Raw genomic sequence first — 18,034 nt, forward strand, 5'->3', positions numbered from 1 at the left:
TAATGAGGAAAAAAATGAACTTAAATGATTTTAGCAAATGGCTGCAATATAACAAAGAGTGAAAAATTTAAGGGGGTCTGAATACTTTCTGTCCCCGCGGTATATATATATATATATAAAGTCTAATAGTATATATATATATATATATATATATATATATATATATACTCTGCATTCAGCGTAGCCTATATATATATATGTATATATATATATATATATATATATATATATATATATAGTGCATTCGCTGGTGTAGTGTGGTGTTAAAGAAAAAAAAAATACCCATCATGTCCGGAAGGCCTCCAAGGAGAGGCAGACGCTCACAGGCCACTAAAAGAGGGCAAGCAGCCTCTGAAATAATATTTAACAGCAGGGACCGTTCCTGCACCCAACAAGAGTAACTGTAAGGGGTTACAGTGTTCTGCCACCACCAACACCTAAGGTCCAATTTTTCAGCTAAGTATATAGTGTAGTCCATATAGTGTATATACTGCAGTTCAGAGTATAGTGCCCTCAGTGTAGTATATATAATACAGTGCAGGGTTTATAGTGCAGTGCACAATATATAATATAGTCTATTGAAGTGGTTAAGGGAAGCCCTATGACAAAATTAAGAAAAAAACGGCATGGGTTCCCCCAGTCCATACCAGGCCCTTTGGGTCTGGTATGGACTGGGGGGGGGGGGGTTGAAACCCACGCTGTTTTTTTAAATGATTTTTTTTATGTATATCTCCGGGATCTGGCAATACATTATAGCCGTGAGCAATTTTGAATGAAATTTTTTCCTTCAGAAATGTCATTTGGCTGCAGTACTTTTCTAAACATGGGAAAAATATGCTACTTTACAGGCAGACTAAGGGGATCCCCCAGGCACGACATTTAAAGGACTATTTCAATTTTATTGTTTCACTTTAAGCATTCTTAAAATTACTGCTCCTGAAAAAACTGCTGTTTTAAAAACTTTTTTTTGTATTGATACATGTCCCCTTGGGCAGTACCCGGGTCCCCAAACACCTTTTATGGCAATAATATGCATTTAAGCCTTTAAAATGAACACTTTTGATTTTTCACGTTCGTGTCCCATGGTCTTTAACGGTGTTCGCACACATTTTTTGTCTGTTCGCAAGTTCTGGTGAGAACCAAACCGGGGGGGGGGGGGGGGGGTGTTCGGCTCATCCCTAATGATCAACATGTACAAATACATAAGGGGTCCATATAGTGAAATTACTGTTGAGTTATTCACTGTAAGGTCATCGCAGAGGACAAAGGGGCACTCTTTATGCCTAGAGGAAAAGAGATTTTATCCCCAAATACGGAAAGGCTTCTTCACAGTAAGAGCTGTGAAAATGTGGAATAGACTCCCTCCAGAGGTGGTTCTGACCAGCTCAGTAGATTGCTTTAAAAGACGCCTGGATTCCTTCCTAAATGTACATAATATAACTGGGTACTAAGATTTATAAGTAAAGTCGATCCAGGGAAAATCCGATTGCCTCTCGGTGGATCAGGAAGTAATTTCTTCCCCTGCTGTAGGAAATTGAATCATGCTTTTGCTGGGGTTTTTCACCTTTCCTTGGATCAACTGTGGGTATAGGATTGTGTATATGGGATTGTATATATACAGTTGTGCTCAAAAGTTTGCATACCCTGGCAGAAATTGTGAAATTTTACCATTAATATTGAAAATATGACCGGTCATGCCAAAAAAACTGTCTTTTATTTAAGGATAACGATCACGTGAAGCCATTTCTTATCACATAGTTTTTTGGATCCTTTTTAAATCATAATGATAACAGAAATCACCCAAATGGCCCTGATAAAAAGTTTACATACCCTGGAATGTTTGGCCTTGATACAGGCACAGAATGTGGTACACACAAGTTAAAATGGCAATTAAAGGTTCAGTTCCCACATTTGTGGCTTTTTAAATCACAATTAGTGTCTGTGTATAAATAGTCAATGAGTTTGTTAGCTCTCACATGAATGCACTAAGCAGGCTAGACACTGAGCCATGAGGAGGTAGAAAAGAACAGTCAAAAGACCTGCCTAACAAGGTAATGGAACTTTATAAAGATGGAAGAGGATATCAAAAGATATCCAAAGCCTTGAATATGCCAGTCAGTACTGTTTAATCGCTTATTAAGAAGTGGAAAATTCAGGACTCTTTTCTCTTTTGATACCAAGCCAAGGTCAGGTAGACCAAGAAAGATTGCAGCCACAACTGGTGGAAAAATTGCTCAGGATACAAAGAGAACCCCACAGGTAACCGCAGGAGAAATACAGACTTCTCTCCAAAAAAAGACGCTGTGTTTGTTTTTAATCACTTGACATCCCGCCCATAGTAACATGACGTCCGCAGGTGGGATCTCCCATCCTGGGCGGGGCGTCATATGACGTCCTGGACTATTTTGTAGACGCTATAACTTTTGCGCAAACCAATCAATATACGCTTATTGCGATTTTTTTTTACCAAAAATATGTAGAAGAATACATATCTGCCTAAACTGAGGAAAAAAAATGTTTTAAAAAAAAAATGGGATATTTATTATAGCAAAAAGTAAAAAATATTGTGTTTTTTTTAAAACTTGTCACTCTTCTTTTGTTTATAGCGCAAAAAATAAAAAACGCAGAAGTGATCATATACCACCAAAAGAAAGCTCTATTTGTGGGGGAAAAAAGATAAAAATTTTGTTTGGGTGCAGTGTTGCAGAACCGTGTAATCGTCATTCAAAATGCGACAGCGCTGAAAACTGAAAATTGGCCTGGGCAGGAAGGGGGTGAAAATGCCCTGTATTGAAGTGGTTAAAGAGCACAATTCAATGAAACTTGAACAAAAAAGAGTTGCATGGTTGAGCTGCCAGAAGGAAGCCTTTACTTCACCAATGCCACAAAAAAGCCCAATGAGGCATGTCAAGGTGTTTTTGCACATATTGTAACCAGGCTTTTTTGTGGAACTTGTACAGTAAAGGCTTCTTTCTGGCAACTTGACCATGCAGCTCTTTTTTTCCAAGTATCATCGTATTATGCTGCTTATAAACAACCACACCATCTTTTTCCAGAGCTGCCTGTATTTCTCCTGAGGTTACCTGTGTTTTTTTCTTTATATCCCGAACAATTCCTGTGGCAGTTGTGGCTGAAATCTTTCTTGATCTACCTGACCTTGGCTTGGTATCAAGAGATCCCCAAATTTTCCACTTCTTATTAAGTGATTGAACAGTACTGACTGGCATATTCAAGGCTTTGGATATCTTTTTATATTCTTTTCCAGCTTTGTAAAGTTTCATTACCTTGTTACGCAGGTCTTTTGACTGTTCTTTTCTGTTCCTCGTGGCTTAGTATCTAGCCTGGTCAGTGCATCCACGTGAGAACTAACAAAGTGTTAGTGGATTTGCCTCAAGATCATTTTTATCGGCAGCGGGAGTGGGCGTCGGCAGCAGCGGAGGCGATCGGATCTTCTCCCTTGCTGGGTATGGAGACGAGTGAGGGGAAGATGGCCCCCACCTGTCTCCATATCATTGCAAGGTGGAAGCGACATCAAAACGTCACTTCTGCTCATAGCTCTTAAAGGGCCATTTTTTTTGTATTTTGTTTTTATGACAAAATTTAAAAAAAAAAAATTATTGCATTTTAGTGTAAATATGAGATCTGACTCCAGATCTCATATTTAAGAGGTCTTGTCATGCTTTTTTTCTATCACCAGTGATGTTTACATTCCTTGTAATAGGAACAAAAAGTGACACATTTTTTTAAAAACGGTTTAAAAATAAAAGGTAGAATAAATAATAAAAAAAATTTAAAAACTGTAAACGTGCCCCGTCCCGACGAGCTCGCGTGCAGAAGCGAACACATACATAAGAAGCGCCCGCATATAAAAATGGTGTTCAAACCACACATGTGAGGTATCGCCGCGATCGGTAGAGTGAGAGCAATAATTCTAGCCCTAGACCTCCTCTGTAACTCAAAACATGCAACCTGTAGAATTTTTTAAACGTCACCTATGGAGATTTTTAAGGGTAAAAGTTTGTCGCCATTCCATGAGCGGGCGCAATTTTAAAGCGTGACATGTTGGCTATCAATTTACTCGGTGTAACATTATCTTTCACAATATAAAAAAAAATTGGGCTAACTTTACTGTTGTCTTATTTTTTAATAAAAAAAAGTGTATTTTTTCCCAAAAAAGTGCGCTTGTAAGACCGCTGCGCAAATACGGTGTGACAGAAAGTATTGCAACAACCACCATTTTATTCTCTAGGGTGTTAGAAAGAAAAATGTATAATGTTTGGGTCTTCTAAGTCATTTTCTAGCAAAAAAAAAGGAAAATTTGTTGTCAAATACTTACCGTAATTTTCCTTTCCTGATGGACTCCATGGCAGCCTACGTGTGGGTTAACCCCGCCTCCTCTCCAATGCTATAGGACCCCATTCCCATAAATGAGTACTCACCACTAGCTACTGCGTTCCGTAACTAGCCTACTCGTTGACCAATGGGTGGGAACTCCGTCTGCCATGGAGTCCATCAGGAAAGGAAAATTACGGTAAGTATTTGACAACAAATTTTCCTTTTTCCTGACAGACTCCATGGCAGCCTACGTGTGGGAAATAACTAGCCAACCACACGGGTGGGTATGCTGAACAAACATAAATTTTAATTTGTCCTATCGGTCGATAGGATTTGTAACCCAAAGTTTACAGAGGATAGTGAGGCAGGCTCTATACAATAATGCAACATGAAGGTATTAATAGAAGCCCATGAAGCTGCCTTGCAGATGGTATCTGGAGCCACGCGTCGAGCCGCTGCCCATGAGGCTGCCATTCCCCTGGTGGAATGGGCTGTCACCGCCTTTGGAGGAGCCAAGCCCTTAGCCCTGTATGCTTGTTGTATGGTCTGTACGATCCAGGACGCGATAGTCCTGGTTGAGGCTTTCTTCCCTATATTGCTGCCTGAGTGAAGCACGAAGAGATGACTAGAACGTCTAAAGGGAGAAGTAACTTTGAGATATTCTTTAATAGCTTTGCCTACATCTAGAGGGTGATTTTCAGTGGACCCTGGGGTCCTAAATGTAGGTAAAACGATCTCTTGATTGACGTGGAATACCGAAGACACTTTCGGGTTGGAACCCAGCATAGGGATGAGGACTACCCGGTCCGGGAAAAACGTTAGGAAGGGTTCTTCATGACCAAGTAATGCAATCTCAGAGACCCTTTTGGCTGAGGTAATGGCTACTAAGAAGGCCACCTTTGCTGAAAAGACCTTGATAGAGAGTGGGGAGGGCCCCGTAGTACTGAGTCCAGAGATCGAGTCGAGGACTAATGGAAGGTCCCATTTGGGGAACCTAGGCTTTCTTTGGGGCTTGAGCCTCGATGCACCTCGAAAAAATTGTCTAACCAAAGGATGAACTGCCCACGAAGTGCCGGAGAAGGCCGAAAGTGCCGAAACTTGGACCCTCAGAGAGCTGACAGATAGATGTAAATCTAGGCCCGTTTGGAGGAAACTGAGAACGTCCTGGACTTTTGGATGTCTAAAAGACCTGCCCTGGGGAGAGCAGAACTCCACGAATTTGGACCAAATTCTTCCATAGACTTTATTTGTACTAGATCTTCTTGAGCTCATGAGAGTGGATATTACTTCTGAGGCACAACCTAGGGATTCCAGCCTCTCCCTCTCAAGAACCAGACCATCAGTCTCAGCACTGCAGGACAAGGGTGCAGGACTGACCCTTGAGAAAGAAGGTCCGATCTGAGAGGGAGAGGCACTGGGTCCCGACAACTGAGCTGGACCAGGAGAGGGAACCAAGGCCTGTTCGGCCAGTAGGGAGCTATTGTCACCAACTCCACTGGCTCTGCTCGGAGCCTCTGCAGGAATCTCAGCATGACTGGCAGTGGCGGAAAGGCGTATGCACACTTGAACCTCCATTGATCCGTCAGGGCATCTGTCCCGATGGCTTGACTGCAGAGACCCCTGGTGTAGAATTTCTTCAGCTTGCAATTGCAGGGGGAAGCAAACAGATCCACCTCTGGATCGGTCTTGAGCGACAAGATCCACCTGAACGTCTCTATGTGAAGAGACCATTCGTTGTTGTCCAACTCGGTCCATGATAGGAAGTCCGCTTGAGTGTTTTGGCCCCCTGGGACAAAGACTGCCGAAATGTTGGAAAGGTTTTTCTGCGCCCATGATAGGATGGGCTCGACTTCCCGCAGGAGAGTGGGACTCCGAGTGCCCCCTTGCCTCTTCACATACGACACCGCTGTGGTGTTGTCCATCCTTAACAGTACTGACTCCCCTATGAGGAGATGAGAGAAGGACTGAAGGGCACACCAGGCCGCTCGAAGTTCCAGGATGTTCGACCCTGGGTTGGGAAGACATGCACCCCACTTGCCCTGAGCCAGATTCGACCCGCAGAGGGCTCCCCAACCGGTACCGCTGGCATCGGTCATGACCGTCACCCAAGGGATGGGAGCGGTGGAATGGCAATTCAGAAGGTTCTTGCACTGAAGCCACCAGAAGAGGCTGTTCCTCATTGTAGAAGTTATGCGGATGACCTGATTCTTGTCTCCCGACTTCCATTGTCGAAGGAGACCTGCCTGGAAGGGTCGCAGTCTCCATAAGGCCCATTTTACCATGGGAGTCGTGGAAACCATCGTGCCGACGACTTTCAGGCACTGAGAGGCTTTCATTTGCCGGACATGTAGGGCCCGAGAGACTCTGTCTTGAACCGTAGGAATTTTCTGTAACGGAAGGGAGATAGTGTTTGCTACTGTATCGAACTGAACTCCCAGATATATTAGACGCTGAGTTGGGGTCAGTTGACTCTTTTCTTAGTTTAGGAGCCACCCGAAGTTGGACAGCGTGGAAATCACTTGTTCCCGATGGACCAGCAACTGCTCCCTGTTCTGAGATAGCACCAGCAGGTCGTTGAGGTAGTGGTAAAGATGTACCCCTCTTGATCTTATGAGTGCCACCGTAGCCAGAAGGACCTTCGAAAAAACTCGGGGGGATGTCGTCAGGCCGAAGGGGAGGCAGATAAATTGTAGATGATCCGACCCTATTTGGAAACGGAGGTATTTGTGTAAATCTTTCTCCACTGGGATGTGGAAGTACGCATCCTTCAGGTCGATCGATAACATCCAGTCGCCTGGCTGTATAGCTTTCTGAATGGTCATCAAGGTTTCCGTTTTGAACCTTCCGTTCTCTATGAATTTGTTGAGATATGTGAGGTCTATGACTGGGCGCCAAGAGCCCCCCTTTTTCTGCACTAAGAAGAGAGGGGAGTATATCCCCTGGAACCATTCATCCTGTGGGACATGTACCACTGCTCCTTGAGTTTTCAGGAGGTCCACATAGGACAGCAAAATTTGTTTCTGATCCTCTGCCCGAGGGAGAAGAGTGGAGACGAACCTTGGGTGAGGAGTACTGGAAAAGGCCCATCTGTGGCCTGACAAGACCGTCCTTATGACCCAGAAGTCTGAGATCGAGACCACCCAGACGTGCCGGAAGAGGAGCAGACGAGCCCCCACCCAGCCCGCCTGGGCGGGCGTAATCTCAAAAAGATTTAGCCTGATCACGAGCACTGGACGTTTGATTTTTAACAGGTTTGCGGAAGGATGTCTGCCCTCTGCTCCAATTCTTCCTAAGGTCCCGGCCAGGCTTGTAGGAGCGTGCTTCCCTGGAGCGCTCCGGGCTTCGTCTTCTGAACTGGGGCTTCTTTCGACCCAGCATGCGCCTGTCCTGGGGGAGAAAACCCAATTTACCACCTGTGGCTCGCGAAATGGCATTGTCAAGCTTATTGCCAAACAGTGAGGACCCCTCAAACAGAATTTTACACCATGCTTGCTTAGAACCTGGGTCGGCAAGCCAGGGACGCAACCAGAGGGCTCTCTTGGCCGTAACTGAGGACAGCATAATACGAGCCAGAAGGCGGATCAAGTCAGTGGACGCCTCCCCCAGGAAGACCGCTGCAAGCTTCAGCTCTGCGGCTGCTGAACTTCCGGCCAGCTCTTCTGATACGCCCTTAAGGAAGGACTCCACGTTCTCCGTCCAGGCCTCCATGGCCTTGGACATGGCCGCTAGTGCCAGGGCTGGTTTACAGGCCATACCAGCGAGCCCATATATTCTTTTTTAGATCTAGATCTATGTTCCTCTCGAGCCCATCTTTGAAAGATACTGCGTCTTCTAGAGGAAGAGTCACATGTTTGGCCAGACGCATAAGAGCTGCGTCCACAAGGGGAGTATTCTCCAAACTCTTTACTTCTTCCGACTTGAAGGGGTACAATCTGGAGGTTTTATTAGACATGGAAGACTTTTTCTCTGTTTTACTCCATTCTTCCTCAATGATTTCCTTTAGCTCCGGAAAGAGCGGAAAGTTTGCACGTTCTTTCCCCAGGTGCTTGAAGAATTTTTTCTGCTTGGCTGGGGGAGTGGAAGGGTCTTCCCACTTCAAGGCTTCCTTGATCGCTTTGATTAAAGGGGAAACCATCGCGAAGTCGAACCCTCCAATGACTTCCTCATTAATAGACTCGTCCTCTGAGGAGTCAGGAGAGGCAACATAGGGCTGAGAAGTAACCGGATCATCACGGGCCTCTTCAGCCGGCGGGCCAGACACGGTGGTAGACTGACTCAATGTGCGAGGTGCCTCCCTCTCCATTAGGGATTGCTGCACCACTCATTTCACAAGAGACTCTAAACGCTGGTTTTCCGTCTCTTTTTCCCCAACCGCACGGGCAAAACAACGGTCACATAAGGACTTGCCCTCCGGGACTCGTGTCCTACATCCCCAGCAGGCTCTGTGGTCTGAGCGGCTGTCATGGCGGTGGGAGCGGTGTCTTGAGGAGGAACGAGAGCGTCTCCCCTGGTGGGATCCGGACTGGGAGTCTTGTCTGGATGAAGATGAGTTATATTGTGGCTTGGCAAGGTCATTGGCATTCTGGACCACGTTTAGTGGGTCCGACCTAGAAGGGCTGGAGAAAAAAGAATAGGGGAAGGGGAGAGAAGAAAGCAGAACATGGTATCAGCACGACAACATTTGTGCATAAATCTCATCCCCTCCCCTCACGAGCACATACCTTGTGCGTGAGGGCTGGCCACTTAAAGGCGGTGAATCATCCATAACCTAGGACGTGAATGTCACTTTAAATAGTCTGCAGGGATAATGGTCTAAGAAAACCTAGGCACCAAACATGAGAGGGTTTTTAGGAAAAAACTCTGCTTTTAAAAATGCACAAAAAGCATGTGTCAACACATATTCAAGGCAAAAGAACAACTTCCTGCCGCATATATATATATATATATATATATATATATATATATATATATATATATATATATATATATATATATATATATATATATAATGATATTTATGAAAGAATACTTTCCATTATTTTCTACAAATATTTATTATTTATATATATATATATTTTTTTAAGAATATTATTTCCACAAAAAAAATCAATCATTAGTCTATTCATATATAAATATATACTCTTTTTTTTTTTTTTCTCTTTCTTTTTAAGACAAGCAGAGGTTTCAGCCACTCACCTGGAGACCAGCAGGGATCCGCTCCTCCTTTCCCTACCAAGGGAGATCCCAACACAGCAGGACAGGAGGGCGGAATTTAAATTCCCTGCTCGTGACGTCATTATCTCCTACTGCGCACGCGCACTGGGAGACCACCGTACGGCGCCTGCGCGGACGACGAACAAACCGCTGTACTGCACATGCGTGAGCCAAGCCTCGCTCTCAAGGTGGCTACAGCGCAGGTGCCAGCGGCGGAGACTGCGGCAACCCGGAAGTGCCGTGGCGGGCTGGAACGCACGCAAACCAGCCGCCATGAGGGGGACAGGACACACTGGACCACCAGGGAAACACAGACTACACATAAAAACACTGCCATGGAGTATGAAATACAGCCACAGACCTTGCCAGCCGTTGATGAAACTGTCCGCCGGGCATACAGAGGCGACCACCCATCCACCAAGGGGAAACATTCAAGCCTCTTTAAGCTACTCGCCCGCCCATGGCTGGGCTTTTTGAGCTGCACCGCACAGGTATGCCAATCCTGGATCCATTCAATCCTGATGCGAACAGCATGTGTAGGTCCATAGAGGAGGACAAAAAAGGAACGCAGTAGCTAGTGGTGAGTACTCATTTATGGGAATGGGGTCCTATAGCATTGGAGAGGAGGCGGGGTTAACCCACACGTAGGCTGCCATGGAGTCTGTCAGGAAAAATGTTTTTAACTTGTAAAAAACAAGTCTCAGAAAGAGGCTCAGTCCTTAAGTGGTTAACTGACAATTGCGCGGTCGTGCAATGCTTTACCCAAACAACATTGCTGTCCTTTTTTTTCCCACAAATAGAGCTTTCTTTTGGTGGTATTTGATCACTTCTGCAGTTTTTATTTTTTGCGCTATAAACTAAAAAAAGAAACAATTTTGAAAAAAACAATACTTTCGACTTTCTGCTATAATACATATCCAAAAAAAAATATAAAAAAACAAATGTATGCATCAGTTTAGGCAGATATATATTCTGCTACATATTTTTGGTAAAAAAAATCACAATAAGCATATATTGATCGCTTTGCGCAAAAGTTATAGCGTTAACAAAATAGGGGAAAGATTTAGGGACTTTTACATTTTTTTTTTTTTATACTAGTAATGTCGGCGATCTGTGATTTTTAGCGGGACTGTGACATTGCGTCGGAAAAAAAAAACACTTTTCGGTGACCAGCGACACCAAAACGGCGATCAGTGCTATAAAAATGCACTGATCACTGTATAAATGGCACTGGCAAGGAATGGGGTTAACACTAGGGGGCATTCAAAGGGTTAATTGTTCCTTAGGGAGGTGTTTCTAACTGTGGGGGGAGTGTACTAACTGAGAGAAGAGAGAGATCGCTGTCCCCGATCACTAGGAACAGCTGATCTCTCTCTCCTCCCCTGGCAGAATGGGGACCCGCCTTGTTTACAAAGGCAGACCTCCATTCTGCCTCGCTTTCCCGCGATCATGGTGGCCGGTGGACATCGAGTCCGCCGGCAAAAGCTAGTGCACAGACCGCCTTACCAGTACGCCAATTAGCACAGGGGAGCCAACCTGCGGCGGCTGGTCGGGAACCGGTTAATATTCAAAGCAAACCCCCCCCATCCATCCATGTCTCCATGCTTTATTTTGATGAGAAATCACTTTGTAAAACAACCCCCTAGAATTTGTGTCCGGGGCCATCGTGAGTAAGGGCAAAGGATTCATGTAGCATTTACTTCCTGAAATCGATCTGCCCTTAGCTCAAGCATGCAGGAGAGTGTGCTTATCTGAGAAAACCCCTCCTCCCCTCCTGAAAACTCCTGGGTTACTCAAAAATGAACGTAGTTGTTGACCCTCCTGAAGAATTGTGGGATGTATGACATCATTTGCCTAGGCAAGAAACCAGAAACTAACTGAAGAAATGTAAAAAAAAAAGTAAAACAAGTAAATATGATATACACTCACCGGCCACTTTATTAAATTGTTAATTAATTGTAAATTAAACTGTTCAATTGCTTGGTAACACAAATTGCTAATCAGACAATCACATGGCAGCAACTCAATGCATTTAGGCATCTAGGCATCTAGATGTGGTGAAGACGACTTGCTGAAGTTCAAACCAGAATAAGGAAGAAAGAAGATTTAACCGCTTGCCGACCGGCTCACGTCGACAGAAGGGCAGGTACAGGCAGATTAACATACCTGTGCGTTGCCCTTTAACCGCTTGTCGCCCTCCGGCTGTCATATGACGGCCAGGCGGCGCGGCTCTCGTTCTGGGAGGGCGTCATATGACGCTCTCGTCTTCCCGGTCCACCAGGGGGCGCACTGGGGACCCGATGTGCGTGCCCACGATTGCCCGGTAACAGAGCAGGACCATGGATCTGTGTGTGTAAACACACAGATCCACGTCCTGTCAGGGGAGGGGAGACCGATGTGTGTTCTCAGTACAGAGGAACACTGATCGGTCTCCTCCCCTTGTGAGTCCCCTACAGTTAGAATCACTCCCTAAGAAACATAATGATCGCCTCCCTAGTGTTAACCCCTTCCCTGACAGTCACATTTATACAGTAATCAATGCATTTTTATAGCACGGATTGCTGTATTAATGTCAATGGTCCCAAAAATGTGTCAAAAGTGTCCGATGTGTCCGCCGCAATATCTCAGTCACGATAAAAATCACAGATCACCGCCATTACTAGTAAAAAAAAAAAAAATAATAATAAAAATACTGTAAAACTATCCCCTATTTTGTAGACGCTATAACTTTTGCGCAAACCTATCAATATACGCTTATTGCGATTTTTTTTACCAAAAATATGTAGAAGAATACGTATCGGCCTAAACTGAGGAAAGAATTTGTATAAAAAAAAAAAAAAATTGTGATATTTATTATAGCAAAAGTAAAAAAATATTGTGTTTTTTTCAAACTTGTCACTCTTCTTTTGTTTATAGCGCAAAAAATAAAAACCGCAGAGGTGATCAAATACCACCAAAAGAAAGCTCTATTTGTGGGGAAAAAAAATTGTCATTCAAAGTGTGACAGCGCTGAAAGCTGAAAAATAGCTTGGGCGGTAAGGGGGTGAAAGTGTCCTGTATTGAGGTGGTTAAGAAGCAGTTTTCGCCGCGACCTCCGTGAGTGTGATCGTGGGTCCTGCGGACTCGATATCCGCGGGGATACCCGCGATCGTCTCACGGAGAGGAAGAAATGGGAAATGCTGATGTAAACAAGCATCTCCCCGTTCTGCCTAGTGCCAGGACACTGATCAGATCTCCCTGTAATCGGGAGCGGTGATCAGTGTCATGTCACACGTAGCCCCTCCCCCCACAGTTAGAATCACTCCCTAGGGCACACTTAACCTCTACACTGCCACCTAGTGGTTAACCCCTTCACTGCCAGTCACATTTACACAGTAATCAATGCATTTTTAATTGCACTGATCGCTTTATAAATGTGAATGGTCCCAAAATCGCGCCAAAAGTGTCCGATCTCTTCATAATGCCGCAGTCACGATAAAAATCGCTGATCGCTGCCATTACTAGTAAAAAAAAATTATTAATAAAAATGCCATAAAACTATCCCCTATTTTGTAGAAGCTATAACTTTTGCACAAACCAATCAATAAATGCTTATTGCGATTTTTTTTTTTTACCAAAAATATGTAGAAGAATACATATTGGCCTAAACTGAGGAAAAAAACTTTTTTTTATGTATTTTTTGGGTATATTTATTATAGCAAAAAGTAAAAAATATTGCGTTTTTTTTTCAAAATTGTCGCTATTTTTCTGTTTATAGCGCAAAAAAAAAAAAAACGCAAAGGTGATCAAATACCACCAAAAGAAAGCTCTATTTGTGGGGAAAAAAAGGACATCAATCTTGTTTGGGAGCAACGTCGCATGGCCGTGCAATTGTCAGTTAAAGCGACGCAGTGCTGAATCGCAAAAAGTGCTCTGGTCTTTAGGCAGCCAAATGGTCCGGGGCTGAAGCGGTTAAGTGACTTTGAATGCGGCATGGTTGTTGGTACCAGACAGCTGGTCTGAGTATTTCAGAAACTGCTGATCTACTGGGATTTTCACACACACAACCATCTGTAGGATTTACAGAGAATGGTCCGAAAAAGAGAACATTTCCAGTGAGTGGCAGTTGTGTGGAGATCAGAGGTCAGAGGAGAATGGGCAGACTGGTTTGAGATGATAGAAAGGCAACAGTAACTCAAATAACCACTTGTTACAACCAAAGTATGCAGAATTCCATTTATGAATTTCTGCACAACACATCAAACTTTGAAGCAGATGGGCTACAGCAGCAGAAGACCACACCCCGGGTGCCACACCTGTCAGCTAAGAACAGGAAACTGAGGCTACAATTCACACAGGATCACCAAAATTGGACAATAGAAGATTGGAAAAACGTTGCCTGGTCTGATGAGTCTTGATTTCGGCTGCTACATTCAGATGGTAGGGTCAGAATTTGACGTAAACAACATGAAAGTATGGATCCATCCTGCCTTGTATCAATGGTTCAGGCTGGTGGTGGTGTAATGGTGTGGGGGATATTTTCTTGGCACACTTTGGGCCCCTTAGTACCATTTAAACATCATTTAAACGCCACGGCCTACCTGAGTATTGTTGCTGACCATGTCCATCCCTTTATGACTACAGTGTCCCCATCTTCTGATGGCTCCTTCCAGCAGGATAATGCACCATGTCACAAAGATCAAATCATCTCACCACTGATTTCTTGAACATGACAATAAGGTCCCTGTACTCCAATGACCTCCACAGTCACCAGATCTCATCCAATAGAGCACCTTTGGGATGTGGTGGAATGGGAGATTCGCATCATGGATGTGCAGCCGCCAAATTTACAGCAACTGCGTGATGCTATCATGTCAATATGGACCAAAATCTCTGAGGAACGTTTCCAACACCTTGTTGAATCTATGCCATGAAGAATTAAGGCAGTTCTGAGGGTAAAAGGGGGTCCAACCCGGTACTAGCAAGGTGTACCTAATAAAGTGGCCAGTGAGTGTACTTTCCTATATATTTACAAATTCTAGCAGAGTGAGGATTCAAAATAATCAATGTTGATTGGGAGAGTGAAGTTCCATTTTAAAAATGCACCAAAAACATAAATAACACAATATGCATTTTTAAAGCTTTTTGAATGGACCAGTGTGAAAGGACCCTTAGGCACGCAAAGCGATAATAAGCAATAAACATTTCAGTGTGAATGTATCTGATATATTATTATCTATTATATATATTTGAAATATCAAACAATTTTGATAATTGTGATAACAATACTTACCTCGTATTGAGATTCTTGAGTTGCTTCCATCTACATTAAAAAAAAAAAAAAAAAAACATCCAAAATGTATAATATATGGGAAAAACAAATAACAAATGTCAGAAGTCATCAGAATTCATTTTATTAATTATATTTGAATTATTTCTAGTAGGTGTTTTTTAACAAATTGTATTTCCTCCTGAAGCAATAGTCTAATAAAATTAAATGTGTGTTGGATATTCTAAAAGTGAGATGTCCCCATCATAATTCCTGATTCTGTTTCTGTTCATTGGGAGCTGTAAGTAATTCCACCCACTTTGGTGTGTTCTAGCGCCTCCTGTGGCATTCACCATAATAGAAAAAATATAAATAAAATTCAACCACCACATGGGGACTTCTTATAATGGCCACAGCAGTAGGTGCATAGACCCAGGAAACTGAGCAGAGATGCAAAGATATATCACCAATAGGGATGAGCTTCGTGTTCGAGTCGAACCCATGTTCGACTCGAACATCGGCTGTTCGATCGTTCGCCGAATTGCGAACGTTATGGGCCGTTCGCGCTAAATTCGTGTGGCGCGTCACGGCCCATAATTCACTGCGGCATCGCAGTGCATTGCTGGCTGATGATTGGCCAAGCATGCACTATGACCCGCATGCTTGGCCAATCACAGCGCCGTCAGTAGAGAGAGCTGTAATTGGCCAAAGCCAGGGTGGCTTTGGCCAATTATGGCTCAGGGGATTTAGTACACACCCCACACTATATAAGGCCGCCTGCACGGCGGCCCTGTGTAGTGTGTGTTCCGGTGTGCTGAGAGATAGAGAGAGAGAGAGACAGTGTCATTTGATTTGAGTTAGATAGATTAGGCAGAACAGTCAGTCAGTTAGCTGCACTTACAGTGTATTGTGTATATATATGCATCCCAGGTGTTGCATATATATATATACACTGTATTCAGTTTAGCTAGATCCGTTCCTGTTATCTTCTATCTAGACTATTTACATTTAATGCAGTGCGTCCTGCTCACAGTGTTCAGCTAGATCCGTTCCTGCTATTTACATTTAGTGCAGTGCGTCCTGCTCACAGTGTTCAGCTAGATCCGTTCCTGTTATCTTCTAGACTATTTACATTTAGTGCAGTGCGTCCTGCTCACAGTGTTCAGCTAGATCCGTTCCTGCAATTTACATTTAGTGCAGTGCATCCTGCTCACAGTGTTCAGCTAGATCCGTTCCTGCTATTTACATTTAGTGCAGTGCGTCCTGCTCACAGTGTTCAGCTAGATCCGTTCCTGCTATTTACATTTAGTGCAGTGCGTCCTGCTCACAGTGTTCAGCTAGATCCGTTCCTGCTATTTACATTTAGTGCAGTGCGTCCTGCTCACAGTGTTCAGCTAGATCCGTTCCTGTTATCTTCTAGACTATTTACATTTAGTGCAGTGCGTCCTGCTCACAGTGTTCAGCTAGATCCGTTCCTGTTATCTTCTAGACTATTTACATTTAGTGCAGTGCGTCCTGCTCACAGTGTTCAGCTAGATCCGTTCCTGTTATCTTCTAGACTATTTACATTTAGTGCAGTGCGTCCTGCTCACAGTGTTCAGCTAGATCCGTTCCTGTTATCTTCTAGACTATTTACATTTAGTGCAGTGCGTCCTGCTCACAGTGTTCAGCTAGATCCGTTCCTGTTAAATTCCTACTGACAGGCAGGCTTGTCTGGTTACAGTATATAAAGCTACCTGAAGAAAATTACAGGTGTTCTATTTGATCCTATTAGTACCACGGTCAGGCAGCTAGACTATTTACATTTAGTACAGTGCGTCCTGCTCACAGTGTTCAGCTAGATCCGTTCCTGTTATCTTCCTACTGACAGGCAGGCTTGTCTGGTTACAGTATATAAAGCTACCTGAAGAAAATTACAGGTGTTCTATTTGATCCTATTAGTACCACGGTCAGGCAGCTAGACTATTTACATTTAGTACAGTGCGTCCTGCTCACAGTGTACAGCTAGATCCGTTCCTGTTATCTTCCTACTGACAGGCAGGCTTGTCTGGTTACAGTATATAAAGCTACTTGAAGAAAATTACAGGTGTTCTATCCCAGCTTAGTGCAGCTACAGGCCATTAGTATGTCTGGAAGGCCAAGAAGGAGAGGCAGACAGTCACAAGCCAATAAGAGAGGGCAAGCAGGCTCTGTGTCTAGTGCTGGTCGTGGAGACGGTGCATCCTCATCAGCACGTGGCCATGGGACACGCTTGGCCTTTTTTTCGGCAGCTGGCCGCGTTGAGCCGCAACATGCGGAAGACTTGGTCGAGTGGATGACCAAGCCGTCCTCATCCTCCTCATCCTCTCTCACCCATGCCCAGGGTGCTTTGTCTGGCAAAGCAGCGGCTTCTTCCCTCAGCTCAATGTCATCAGTGACTCCTTCCCTAGCTCCACCATGTCCTCATGAGGATTCCCTCGAACTGTTTGACCACAGTGTTGGGTACATGCTCCAGGAGGATGCCCAGCGTTTGGAAGGCTCTGATGACGATACTGAGCTCGATGAAGGCAGTAACATGAGCGCGGACAGAGGGGGTGCCCAAGAAGGACAGCAATCTGGCAGTCATGCTCCCCCTGCTGCAGCATACTGCCAGGTTTGCTCCAGTGATGAGGAGGGAGGGGATGATGAGGTCACTGACTCAACGTGGGTGCCTGATAGGAGAGAGGAGGAGGAGGAGGAGGAGGAGGAGGAGGCGGCAGCACATCACCAACGAGGCAGGATGCCCTCCAGGGGCCAGCCTAAGGGCAGCACATTGACTGCATCACACCCCAAAGCTCCACATGTGCAGGGCGCTGCAGTCTCTGCGCGTTATTCAAAAAGTTCTTTGGTGTGGGCCTTTTTTGAGACGAGTGCATCAGATCGCACCGCTGCTATTTGCAACATATGTCTCAAGCGTATCTCGCGTGGCCAAAACATCTCCCGCTTGGGTACCACATGCTTGACCAGACATATGTTGACCTGCCATGCAGTTCGTTGGCAAGCGTATCTAAAAGACCCACACCAAAGAACAAAGAGGATCTCTCCTTGCTCCTCATCAGCTGAGATTTCCAACCCCACTAGACCTTCAGTCCTCTCTGAGACCTGCAGTGAGAGGAATGAAGGTGTAGAATTAGGTGTGTCACAGCCAAGTACTTGTGGGCAATCTGCTTTTGGTACACCGACGTCAGATTGTACCAGGCAAATTTCCCTGCCCCAGCT

The 18,034-nt window shown here is 44.5% G+C and overlaps 1 protein-coding gene across 1 annotated transcript in view; it reads right to left on the reverse strand.

Annotated features, from left to right (window-relative positions):
• Positions 1-18,034, reverse strand: part of LOC141110643 (cell adhesion molecule CEACAM7-like) — a 66,541-nt gene that overhangs the window by 10,042 nt on the left and 38,465 nt on the right. The window contains exon 7 of the mRNA XM_073602110.1: positions 14,822-14,851. Coding sequence (XP_073458211.1) covers positions 14,822-14,851 — 30 coding nt within the window. The remainder of the gene's footprint in view (positions 1-14,821; positions 14,852-18,034) is intronic.

This window comes from Aquarana catesbeiana, linkage group LG10 (assembly GCF_042186555.1).
Source record: "Aquarana catesbeiana isolate 2022-GZ linkage group LG10, ASM4218655v1, whole genome shotgun sequence".
In the NCBI taxonomy this organism is placed as follows: domain Eukaryota; kingdom Metazoa; phylum Chordata; class Amphibia; order Anura; family Ranidae; genus Aquarana; species Aquarana catesbeiana.